Source organism: Zonotrichia leucophrys, chromosome 7 (genome assembly GCF_028769735.1).
Source record: "Zonotrichia leucophrys gambelii isolate GWCS_2022_RI chromosome 7, RI_Zleu_2.0, whole genome shotgun sequence".
In the NCBI taxonomy this organism is placed as follows: domain Eukaryota; kingdom Metazoa; phylum Chordata; class Aves; order Passeriformes; family Passerellidae; genus Zonotrichia; species Zonotrichia leucophrys.
Window position 1 is genome coordinate 27,023,585 of NC_088177.1, and position 13,241 is coordinate 27,036,825.

General features: G+C 34.0%; 1 protein-coding gene across 1 annotated transcript in view; it reads left to right on the plus strand.

The window, feature by feature from the left end:
* Nucleotides 1-13,241, plus strand: part of LOC135450525 (sodium channel protein type 2 subunit alpha-like) — a 60,057-nt gene that overhangs the window by 22,087 nt on the left and 24,729 nt on the right. Inside the window, exons 5-15 of the mRNA XM_064718809.1 lie at nucleotides 326-454; nucleotides 1,089-1,180; nucleotides 2,043-2,279; nucleotides 3,299-3,362; nucleotides 4,490-4,631; nucleotides 5,449-5,655; nucleotides 6,467-6,757; nucleotides 7,389-7,769; nucleotides 9,283-9,415; nucleotides 10,247-10,485; nucleotides 12,297-12,470. Of these exons, the coding sequence (XP_064574879.1) occupies nucleotides 326-454; nucleotides 1,089-1,180; nucleotides 2,043-2,279; nucleotides 3,299-3,362; nucleotides 4,490-4,631; nucleotides 5,449-5,655; nucleotides 6,467-6,757; nucleotides 7,389-7,769; nucleotides 9,283-9,415; nucleotides 10,247-10,485; nucleotides 12,297-12,470 (2,089 nt within the window). The remainder of the gene's footprint in view (nucleotides 1-325; nucleotides 455-1,088; nucleotides 1,181-2,042; nucleotides 2,280-3,298; nucleotides 3,363-4,489; nucleotides 4,632-5,448; nucleotides 5,656-6,466; nucleotides 6,758-7,388; nucleotides 7,770-9,282; nucleotides 9,416-10,246; nucleotides 10,486-12,296; nucleotides 12,471-13,241) is intronic.

Below are 13,241 nucleotides of genomic sequence, written 5' to 3' on the forward strand. Positions count from 1 at the left end.
CTTTATTTCTGATGTGGCAACCATGCTCAAATGTTATTTGAACAAAATTTTTTTTCCATGTTATTCATGGTTATCATTATTAGTGCTGAAATTAAAAAATCTTATGTGCTAGAAACTGCAAAAATATTTTTCTGACAAAATGGAAAATTATAATCCTATTATCTCACAAAAGAATGGTGGAAAACCAGTCATACTTTATGTGAGTTTATAACTTGTGTTCAGTGCATGTACTAATTACTGGGTTTGAGTCAATTTCCTGTATGCTCATGGTGTATCACTGAACAACACAACAATCTCTAACTTTTGCTTGCATGTTTTCTCATAGGTACACTTTCACTGGAATTTATACTTTTGAATTTCTAGTAAAAGTCTTTGCAAGAGGCTTCTGTATAAATGATTTTACGTGCCTTCGTGACCCCTGGAACTGGCTTGATTTTGTTGTCATTTCCTTTGCGTAAGTATATAATATTTTTTAAGTACAATAACCAAACTTTTTGAACTTGTAATAGTTTGGTTGGCTTATATTAGTTCATATTAAATTACTTGTAGCTGGATTGTGCTTCATGTATTTCCACTAGAATATTTTAAAGTAGTGTAGCACATAGCAGAATTAGTGGACTATTCCACAGTACAGAGGATACCACTAACAATCAATTTAAAATAGGATTTTAAAACAAAAGCAGGTCTATAGGTTTCATTTTAAATTTGCAGTTAATGGTAAATCTTAAGGGTGAATTTCTTAGGGAAAACTTAATTGAAACATGAAAATATGAATGCAAGTCTTTAACTTATTCCTTAAAAAAAAAAAAAAAAAGTACCAGGATTTCTGGATTTCAGGTCCAGGTAAGTAGTATAAGCTCTGCCTCAATTCTGAATAACTGTGATTTAATCCTACAGGTATATAACAGAATTTGTAAACCTAGGCAATCTTTCAGCTCTTCGAACTTTCAGAGTATTGAGAGCTTTGAAAACTATTTCTGTAATTCCAGGTAAGAAGTAACTGTGTAAAATAGTAGACACTCTATATCACCTCTATTTAATTTTGTGTGTGCTGTCATTGTGTTTGTGTGTGGAATCCCTCACTACAGATATGTGACAGAGTTTGTGGACCTGGGCAATGTCTCAGCGTTGAGAACATTCAGAGTTCTCCGAGTTTTGAAAACAATATCAGTCATTCCAGGTGAGAGCGAGGTTAAACACTGAGGCTGACTGAAACTGCACAGAAGCTGAACTCATGTTTTTAACAGAAACATTCAGAATTTTGTCTTAATTTCAATTTCATTTCCTTTTCTAATTCTGTAAAACAGTCAGCCTCAGAGTTTAATAGTCAATTGCATGAAGAACTCATTTGCATAGCCTGTATATTCCTCCATTTAATAATGTCAAATTTTCTCTCCCACATTAAGGATCAAAATTAAGTCTTTTTAATGTGAATGTTACATATACATATTTATGAAAGACATTTGGGATTGAAAATTTTAGAGTTTTGTAAAAGTTGAATTTCTGACAGAGGAATAAGATAATAATGAGTAGCATGGGGATTGCATGATGTAATTATTATCTTATGATGCCAATCTTCACCAAACCCCACGTCCAACAGAAGATGAAGCATTAGAATGCAGACATTAAAATTGCTACTGAAATAAAATTGTGATCTCTTTTTGTTTGCTGTTACAGAACCAAATGTTGTGTATTGTAATAGGATACTGGCAAAGGTTTGGAGCAAGAGGCATCAAAAAGAAAATAAAATAAACTATTTTCTTTAGATATAGTGTACATGTATAGAGAGCATGAATTCAAAGCTCTTGATTTGAAGAGCAGGTGCTTTGGAATGTATGCCATTCATTCCCATTCATATTTTCAAATTATTTTTCAGGAATGATGAAACTTGTTGGTAGCTTTTCCTTTGGAAAATGTTTTAAGACTGTTTTATTTAAGCTGTGCATGGTCTTTAGTAGTGTCTTGGAGACTAGATTGGTTAGATTGCATTTTAGCTTAGTTAAATATTTAATATTATAATAAAAATCTGCCTCTTTTTGCAGGCCTGAAGACTATTGTTGGAGCTTTAATTCAGTCTGTGAAGAAGCTTTCGGACGTGATGATCCTCACTGTGTTTTGTCTGAGTGTATTTGCACTGATAGGACTGCAGCTGTTCATGGGCAACTTGAAGAATAAATGCCTGTTCTGGCCATCAAAAAATTCAACAGCCTTTGAAACACATGTAGTTCCTTACTTTAATGATACAGAATTGAACTGGGATGCATACATTAATGACGAAAGTAAGAAATACTGTTGAAATTTGCTAAAATGTGTATGTAAACCAACACACCATCACAAGATAATATGTTCTCTTTAGCCTGTTTTATACTGCTGGCTAGAGATTAAAAAAACCCAATGAAATTGGATGGCAAAGAATAGGAATTTGTGTATATTGCATCCCAAGCTCATGCTGACATGATTGCTCTTTCCTTTAACTGCACTCAGAGATGTATGTAGTGGCTTCGGTTAGTTTTAGGGTCATGGAATCATGTGGGTTGGACAGGATCTCCGCAGTCCAGACCAACTGCTTCTCAGCTGCAGGTCCAGTTAGAGCAGACTGCTCAATCCCTTGTTCCAGTCAAGTTTTTAGCATCTCTAAGGATTGAGATGCCACAGCTTCTTCGGGACAGTGTGTGCCAGCACTTGACCATTCTCACAGAAACTTTCTTGAAAATCATTTCAGAATTTCCCATGCTCAAACTTGGATTAGTGGCCTCTTATCTTTCAGGAGTATGCTCCTGAGATGAGTCAGGCTTCATCCTCGTTGCAGCTTTCATGTTATACTTGTAGGTAGAGTGAAGGTCTTTGCACATCCCTCCCTCCCTGCCTGCTCCCTCCCTGATCTTCTCAAGGCCTCACAAAACCAATGCTTTTAGGCTCTTTTTGTATCTTTAGGGTATAAAAAAGACATTGTTTTAGGACTTTATTTTTGCAATGTATTTTTATTTTGTTGCCCAGAGAAGCTGTGGATGCCCCATCCCTGGAAGTGTTCAAGGCCAGGTTGCATGGGGCCCCGATCTATTAAGTGGCCTTCCTGCCCATTGCAGGTGTTTTGGAAACATCTTTGAGGTCACTTCCAACCCAAGCAGTTATATGATTCTGCCAGTATTTAAACCCACTGTTGGGAAAACACTAATGGGAGATTATGAACATTCAAAACCTGATGACGAACATAGATTCATCCTCACAAAAAAAAAAAAAAAAACAAAACCCCAACCTCCTTTCATTTGTAAACGTGTTATTTCTTTTTTTTCTTTAGGTCATTTCTACCGCCCAGAAGGAGCAACGGATTTTCTGCTTTGTGGCAATAGCTCAGATGCAGGGTAAGATACACTGAAAATGACATATTATCTGTCTAAACATGTAAAAATATCAATCTAAACTTTAAAAAGATAATTTAGTTACCTAATGTCACAGTTAATAATAATATGGTCATGGTTCCTAGCAGCTGGACACTTGAATGAATAAAAATGTTAAATGACAAAATACTTTGCTGGAAATTTGTTTTAAAAGCTCATATGTAACTGGAAAATTCTATGTCGCTGGTAAACCTTGTGTTGTCAAGGACTTAAGAACATTGTTTGCCATGGGTTTCCTGCCATTTCTCAACCCTAAAAGAGCAATCATATATAACCAAATCATATCATTCTATATGCTTATGAGGTATCAGTCCATCCTTTGGTTTTGATTGGTAATAATTTTAAAACGTTCAAACTATTTTAGTAAACATTTAACTCATGTGTCTAACTATGAGATAATTTTGTGTACGTGTATAAATGCACATCAAACAGGCACACGTACATGAAAAGAAATCTTCACAGTGTTTTTCTATAGAGGTTTTGGGGACAAGAGGCTCTTCTGTCCTAATTGAAACAGTGTGCTTACATTTGATATCAAGATTGTATCACCTACTCTCAAAACCAATATGAAAAGTTTATTGAGATAAAAGTGTCCCTGTGCTGGTTATTTGCTCTTGACAAATTGGTAGAATTTGTTAAATATGCGCATGTGAAGAAGCCAAGAAATCTGCTATGCCAGCCTCACTGACAAAGTTAAGCATAAAATATGTGTGCTGGCTGTCTTCTTCCTGCATGGAAGTATCCACCTATTGGAATATCTATATTAAGTACATTTATTATTTTCATTGAAGAGATATTTTCAGAGGTAATATCAAACTGTTGATAAAAAATTTTATTTTGTTTAAAATTGTGAAAGATGATAGAAGGAAATATTGTCATCACTTTTTTACTCTCTGGATTATTTTTTAAAGAACAGACTTTTAATTTCCTCACTAATCTTTGAATTGTTTTAAGCCATAAATAGCAGCACCATCCACAGATGAAGCCTCATAAGAAGCTCAAGAAACAATAATTTTTTTTAAATCGTGTTATATGAAATTTGTGTGTGGATTGTTTTGCCTCTTTTGTTTTGTTTTGTTTCCCTCTTCTAGTAAATGCCCAGAAGAGTTTATCTGTGTGAAAGCTGGTAAAAACCCCAACTATGGATATACTAGCTTTGACACATTCAGTTGGGCTTTCTTGTCACTGTTTCGACTGATGACACAGGACTATTGGGAAAATCTTTATCAGTTGGTGAGTGTATTTTTAAAATTGTGGTCAATGTATTACTGGCCCCAAATCAATTGTTCTTATTTGTATTACATACCATTGCTATTGTTAGCCATTTATCAAAGGAAGCAAATTCAGTTGCAAAACTAAGCAGATATGGGCACTTGATACAGAATCTTACATGATTTCTGAAGAGGCACATGAAGGGTTTTTTGGTCCATAATTTAATTTTTGCAGTGTATATTTCATTTTGTGCCTCATGGTATTTTCAAAATAGTCAATATTGGGTTTAAAAAGACTTACTGACACCAAAACCTGAACTTTAATTTCAGTCCCCTTAGTCCTATTTTTTTAACTTAGAATGCATGACTTGATACAGATTAACTTTCTTACACTAGCTTTTCATTATATGGTGTGTGCAAATGTGTTAATTATAATAAATACTATCTTCTCATTAGAGAACTAGCCAATTGTGCCATTTTTAGATCATTTGTTTGTTTCAAAGAGAAAGCATGCTAATACATGGTAAGCATTCTAAGCCTCCAACCTGTGATATGTGACTGACCTTAAGAACTCTGATCCCACATACTTCCCAAGATATTAGGCATTGAAGGAGGTTTGTCACAAAGCAGCAAGATCCTTAGACATGGTTTTCACCTTCAAGAATGCTCCCTTTACATTTGTTTCTGAATTACAATTACTTTGTAATTCAGAAAACGTTTGTGATTTTACTACAGAAGGAAAACCAACTAAGTTCTGAACTTTTCAAAGTCATTAATGCTTAGGAACTGCAGAAGTGATACATTTCTTCACCAGCTGGATTTCTCTTCTCCTCCTATAGACGCTACGAGCTGTTGGCAAATCATACATGATATTTTTTGTTGTGGTGATTTTTCTGGGTTCCTTCTATTTGATTAACTTGATCTTGGCTGTGGTTGCCATGGCCTATGAAGAACAAAATCAAGCAACTCTTGTTGAAGCAGAGCAGAGGGAGGCAGACTTTAAACTGAAGCTTGAACAACTGCGGAAGCAGCAAGAAGAAGCTCAGGTATTTTCTACCAAGAATCTGGGCCTTAGTGTGTTCCTTTGCCTGCTATTTGTTAAAACAAACCCAATAATTAAATTTACATATTGAAAAAATCCATTCTTTAACATAACTTGCAAATACTGTAGACTGGTTTTTCTATGCTCTTTATTGTTTTTAAAGTATATAATATCTAAAGTGTTAATGAATTTCTGAACTGAGAACAAAGAGTAGCATCCAAATCAGAATAATAGTTTTAAATGAATCTCTGTTACTTGGGGTAGTAGCTTGTAAACTGTCATGATGATTTTCCAAATTCTCATCTTAGAAATAATTTCAATACTTTTCAACTCTTGATTAGAGTGTAGAATATTTTCATCTATAAATTTCTGATTCATTTTTGCTACTTGTGCTGCTACTAGCAAATCAAAGACTGGAAGCAGCTTAAGGAAGCTACTGACAATAAAAGCTAGGATTACAATAAAATTTACAATAAAACTAGGATTAGTTTACTAAATTAATACAGGCGGAAGTATTACTCTGTTTGGCTCTATTGTTTTCTGTTGCATTCACTATAATTAATAAATTTAATAATTTTCAAATATTTTCTAGTGAACTTTGTGGCTGTAGACAATGTGGGCTGACTCCATGACATGGGTGCTAAGTAGAACTCCATTCAAATTCCATTCATACTACAGAATTTCATTTGTAGCTTTGCACAAATCCAACTGCACTGTTTGCTAGAAGTAATTTGATACAAATCTTAAGAATAAGATTATCTTTCTTTAAAATGATGTGATTTATAAAGCATCTTGTTAAATAATTGCTGTGGCAGGCAATAGCAGCAGCTGCAGCAGAGATGACTGAGTACAGCTGTGAAAGTGGGAATGCTGCACCCTCAGATAGTTCTTCAGATGCATCCAAGCTTAATTCAAAAAGTGACAAAGAAAGGAGAAATAGAAGGAAGAAAAGGAGGCAGAGAGAGCTCTCTGGAGAAGAGGATGACATGAAGGATGAAAAGCTTCCAAAATCTGAATCAGATGGCAGTATCAAAAGCAAAGGTTTCCGTTTTTCTTTTGATGGGAACAGACTAACTTATGGGAAGCCATTTATATCACCCCGCCAGGTACTGTGAATAATGCAATTGTAATTTTTGGAACTTGTGAGATTATTGTCATATACAACAAACTTCACTGCAACTTTGCAATGTAAGACAACAAAGGAAAAATAATGTAGCATTCTCTTAAATACCAACTGTATTTCTCAAGTGTACTTTCAAAAAGTGTTTTGTTGCCTCTCATTTTATTATTTAGGACCTTAACGTGCACAGCAGTATTGCATTTTCCTAGTTAATCTGAGATAGAAATGCCTTCTTAATTCATAAAAGGAATAATTAAGTATAATGTATGAATGTAGAAGACTAAAGGTATTGGTATCTTTTAACATAATGCATGATCTTTGTGGATCATTGAGAGTTTATGTAAAGCTTGGTTTTTCTCTTTAGAGCATGAAACAACTATGGCCTTATATAGGTTATTTTTTTTCTCTGTAGTCATTGTTTTAGGTACACTGTAAATTTACCCATTCAGTTGACTTTCATCTGTAATGCATCTTTGAGACCAGCCTGAGGCAGTGTATTAAGGATAACACTGAAAAATTCCAGGGGAATATAAATTATTATTGTTTTTCTTGTACATAGACATGAATTTTGTATGCTTATAATCTTCAGACGGTCGTTTTTTATGTTTCCTTTGCAGTCTTTGCTGAGTGTTCATGGCTCCCTGTTTTCTCCCAGGCCTAGTAGCAGAACAAGTCTGTTCAATTTTAGAGACGACGGACGAGAGAGAGGCTCAGAAAATGAGTTTGCTGACGATGAGCACAGCACGTGTGAGGATAACTCGAGCAGGAGAGAGTCTCTGTTTCTGCCGCGCAGGCACGCAGAGCGGCGCAGCAGCAACATCAGCCAGGCCAGTGGGTCATCCAGAAGGCTGACAGTCTTCCCAGTGAATGGGAAGATGCACAGCGCTGTGGATTGCAATGGAGTGGTTTCCTTGGTGGATGGACCACCAGGTCTGTTGTCTCCTACTGGACAACTTCTGCCAGAGGTGATAATAGATAAACCATCGACTGATGGCAATGTAAGAAAGTTTAAAATTACTCTAGGTTTCATGTCCTTTCTTTATTGCATGGACAATGTTTCAAAAATTATTGCTTTGAGAATAGATGGGAAGTTGTGAATGCTTTTGGAATCTTATTGTGTTGAAATGGGTTTGAAGTGATTTAGTCAAAAGTGAGAGGCTAAAGCATGAAAGAGAATAAAGCAGTAAGTTTTACATACCTGCACAGAAAAGATACACATACATCTGCTTAATGAATCAGATTAGTAATGTTCCATTGTTAAATCTGCTTTTGAGTGCAAAATAGGATGTCCAACTCTAAGCTTCCTGTACATTATTAGATTATTTAAATTCTTTTTTTCTTTGTGGTTTTAGTCTCCTTTTAAGTGTATTTTTCTTAGTAAAGAAAAGTCAGTAATATGCATTATTCTGCAGTAAATAAGCAGTAAGTAATATGCATTTGTTCATACATTTGGTATTGTGCAAATATAGCATAGTCTTAAAAATTATGTTGACACCTTAAAAGTCCTGAAAGCATTTTTTCCTCCTGGGTTTCAAAGACTGAGTTGCTCACTGCCTAGGATCAGGGTATAATTAAAAAAAAACCAAAAACCCCAAACCAACAAAACATTTTAATTCTGCTCTGTTTTTCCTTTTCCCTCAGTCTGCTTTGGGAATGGAGCAGAGACATCTGCATGTTTTTTCCTAAAAATATAATTTTACTAAATTTTTTTGGTCAATTTCTGTGCGTCATAGCACCTGAAAGTACATGAGCCAGCTTCCTTGCAGTTATCAGCCAGATGCCTTGCAGTTATAATTTTCTTGCAGTTTATTATACGTTTATTTTAATGCATTTATTTAATGGACTGAAAAAAAGTGTACCCATCCTTGTGCATTCAAAAATTCTTCATAACTGAGATGTGCTCAAGACTATAGTTAGAACACAACTTTTATTTTTTAAAATTAAATAATGAAAAACAAGTATTTAGTTTTGGGATCAATGAAGTCAGACCTATGCTGTTACTTCAGTTGAAATTCATAAAATAAGTCAGAGTTGATAATGATTGAATTTAGAAAATATAATTTAAATAAGTTTTGAATGGGTACAGAGATCAAAACTGATCTTTAAAACTATTTTATGGAATAGTTGCTGCACAAATCCAACTGCGGAATCTTCCTAGCATTATTCCCTTGTTAGAAGGGTCTTGTGAATGAACTAGTTTAGAATGGAAATATTGGTAGAGCAAGTATGGAACTGGGAATTGTTTTTACACAAGTTCTGCAAGTCTTTCTTTGTTTTCTTGGCTGTAGCCCCCTCCAAAATTTATTGGTGTCTAAAGTGGAGTAATGTTATTTGAGTATAATGCAGTGGAAGTACAGGAACTAAGTTTTCAAATGTTTTTCTTAACATTTTAAAAGTATTAATTGTATTAGGATGTATATAATGAAAATAGTAATTAAAAAAAAATCCACAGTGTTTCTAGTATTTCTAAAGTCGAATTTAATTTACACACCTTTTTTTTTTTTTTTTTAGAGTACTACCACAGAAATAGGAATAAAAAACAGACGTACAAGTTCGTATCAAATACCAATGGAGTTGCTGGAGGATCCTGATTTAAGGGAAAGGGCCATGAGTCTAGCTGATGTTATCACAAACAGAATGGAAGGTATGTTGTAGCTGCAGACACTTGAAGTTTCTTGAGATAGTCTTAGATTGCTTGAAGGTATTATACCACAATACAAATAGAGAAGAAAAAAAAATATGTAGTCATTGCAAATATATGAACTGAATAACAGGAAACAAAATGCATGTGCGTAGTGAAAAAAGAAAGGAAGCAGGTAAGCAGGCTGATGTAGAAAACTCATTGTAATTAAAATGGGTACTATGTATGTGTTTTATGCTTGTTATTCATGCTTAGCAATGCAGTTATTGGAAGAAATGCCTTGTGATACATTTGCCACTAACCGTTCCATATAAATATTAGAGAAAATTCCAGGCCTGGCTTTAGTTAATAAGGAGAAGAAAATTTGTCCAAGGATTGCTTTGAACAGTGGAATGACTACTAGAGAAAATAATAAAAAAAGCTTGAATAATTTTCAAAATACTTTTAAGGCTAAAATTAATGTTATTTTTTCCTGAAAATAAGTACTTAGGCATTTAAAAGGACTTTGTAGTTGAAAGCTTTATTGAAAAAAAGATCCCTAATCTTAAGCATAGTTCTTATGGCTTTTTTTTGTTTTTTTAAACAAGATCATATGTTATTAAAAATAGACATGTTTTTAAAGTATTTGCTCAGAACACCTGAGGTTTTTCTGTAAGTCTTCTAAAAGCTTTTGTGTCAGAAACAATAAATTAAGTTCCTGGAAATCTGAGGATGTTCCCCCAAGTGTCCTTAATGGTTCCAGGTATTATAAAGTTTAAAACTTAAAAAACCAGATAAAAAATTACCTTCACATTCTCCAAAACTTGTTCACTGTAAATTTCTCTTTTTCTCCAGAACTTGAAGGATCCAGACAAAAATGTCCACCTTGCTGGGATAAGTTTGCCCATACTTTCTTGATTTGGGAGTGTTGTGAGCCCTGGTTAAAAGTGAAGAGTATAGTTGAATTTATTGTAATGGATCCATTTGTTGATCTGGCTGTCACTGTTTGCATAGTTTTAAACACACTATTTATGGCCATGGAACATTATCCGATGACTAAGCAGTTTGAGACTGTACTTACAGTAGGAAATCTGGTAAGTCCTTCAATCTATAAAATTTTATACTGGTGGAACCTGATTTCTCTTTGGAATAGAATTGCTTTTATAGTTTTTGTCATCCCATAAAATAAATATTAAAGGTTTAATTGTACTAAAAATAGTCTAAAATACCATTTGGAATATGTTGTATATAAGAGTATTTGAGAGGTGTTGCATCTTAAATTTTGTCTTCTGTATTACAACTTCTTCAATAGAGTTTCCAAAAGCCAGAGTTTGAATTATATGAAACTGAAAGAAATCTGACATGGTTTTGTTTAGTATTGCAAAAATAAGTAGGAGTCAAGTTAGATCCTTTTTAGTGTAAGTACCATTGACAACACAAAAAGAGCTGAATGCTAATTTGTATTATTATTTTTCACTGCTATAACTATGTGTTGATTTTCTTGAAGACCATTTATTTGATTGGACCATAACAATTTGGAAGGCAAAGAATGTGTGACTTATTCTAAGAGTATCTGTTGGTACAGCTGAGTTTTGTTCCTTAGTGGACACAATGTGTGAGTTGGGTTTGGTGAGGTAGCTTTATTTTGGTTTATAAAAGCAATAATACAGGTATGTTATACTTCTTAACCTATGCTTATTCTAAGTGGTTATTCTGGTGATTATGATCTAGGAAAATAATAAAACAATTTGGTTATTGGAATATGTGAAATTCTAATACATGTTGGTAACATACTCAGACTTAAAGAGTCAAAGTATCAGCATTTAAATTATATGCTGATTTTTTTTATCCAATATGGATATATTTCACTTTTTTCACCTTAACCTGGAATTAGAGATCCTTATCTGTACAAGAGAAGTATCTCATGTTGCTGTTTAAAATACATGCAGGATGCCTTTGAGGAAAAGATAAGGCAGACAAATAGATGAGGATCAGTAACTCTTTCAGAGAGCTGTCTTGTGATTATGTTTGTATGTTTAACCCAGAAAACTCCCATTCCTACCTTTCCTATGTAATGGAGTAGTTTAGTATGTGTGAGTGTAAGTGTTCCTTCATGCCAGGAATTTGTGTGGGCTCCCAGCCAGCCAGTATGCCACTATGACACTGGTATGGTTTCAGCAGTTGCTGTCTTCCTTTTTGGACTCTGTAGCTCTGCATTTTAGAGACTGTAAAATGCTCCTGACTTTTTTGAATTTTTTTTGATCTTTCTCATAAAAGATAGTAATTTATGTAGTTTTGTAGATACTGGTGATCATACATCTATAGTAAATACAATGAATTTATTTCAGAGGTGTGGTTTGCCTGCTGCTTCAGAAGATGTCAGAGGCATTCAGAGTCAGAAAGGAGTTTTACTTACGCAAGCTTTGGCATAATTGAGCTTTTTTTTGGCCGTTAGAGAAGATAAGCTTACTTATGAGTTGTTCTATAGACTTCGTTAATGGTACATCACTCCAATTTATGACCAATTCATGTTTTCCCACACACCTTTGTTAAAGCAGCTTCCATTCTGACAAGAGCAAGTGCATTATCTTGCTGGGGAAAGTTCCTTTAATTAGATTTAATTAGATAGATGGCAGATAAAAGGAGCAAACTGAAGCCTGTTAGGAGTAGCTTATTCTTCAGTAGATACTGAATGTACCTTAGCTTTAACTGATCTTACGTATTTATGCTGCAGCTCTTTTTGATGTCGCTACTTACCTTCTCTCTGGGGTTCAGCTTGTGATAATTTTACTTAGTGACATCCTGCTGTAAGAGGGATGCTACTTCTTACTTCAGTTGTTCTTTATCAGTGGGTTCAGCTTCTTCATATTCATCCATAAAGTAACAGTAATGTTTTTTTCTTCAGGTTTTTACTGGAATTTTTGCAGCAGAAATGGTTCTCAAGATAATTGCCATGCATCCTTTTAATTATTTCCAAGTTGGCTGGAATATTTTTGATAGTTTTATAGTTACTCTTAGTTTGGTGGAGCTTTTTTTGTCAAACGTGGATGGATTATCCGTTCTCCGGTCATTCCGATTGGTAAATAGTACATCTGCATTAATTAATGAATTATGTTTGTATTTCAACTCTGTTCATATAAATGAGACACCTTTTAGTATACTTTTTAGTAATTGACACAGGGTATATCTGCAGGTTGTTTTAAAAATTATTTATCATGGAATACTGTGTGTCATTTTACTGTTCAGAAGCAATTATTCTTTAAGGGGAAAGAGCTGTAATTTTATTGTAATTGTTTAAACATGAATGAGTAAAGTTTAGTGAAATGTACAATTATTTTAGAGTATATTGAGAAGTAGAAAACTTTGTAGTCTTGTTGGCTTTCATGTCTGGAAATAGCAAAAAGGCTAGAGGTGTTCTTTTAAAATGTAGGAATTAAAAAATTCATGGGTTTAATAAATTTTAAGAAGATTGATTTTTCTTTTCCCCTTAGCAAAAAAAACCCAAAAATCTTTATTTTATTAGAAAAATATTTTAAATTTGTTTCTACATGTAATATCCAAAGTGTATGTATTCAGAATCCACTGTCTGAACAAATACAACTAGTGTGCTGTTTCTTTCATGTGGAAAAGCATAAATATACTAAAACAAACAAGCAAAACACTACAAAAAAAACCACAGGGGAAAAAAAAGCAAAGTCTAAAATTTATTACATTTTAAAAGTGTGGGTTTCATGAAATGCTATGGAAGTTACGGTTGTTGGAATCCTGTTGAAGTTTTTCTTTTTGCTCTTGCTGAGAGTCACTAGTTTGCAACACACTGCTACCTCTATAACATTTTTGTAACTACTGC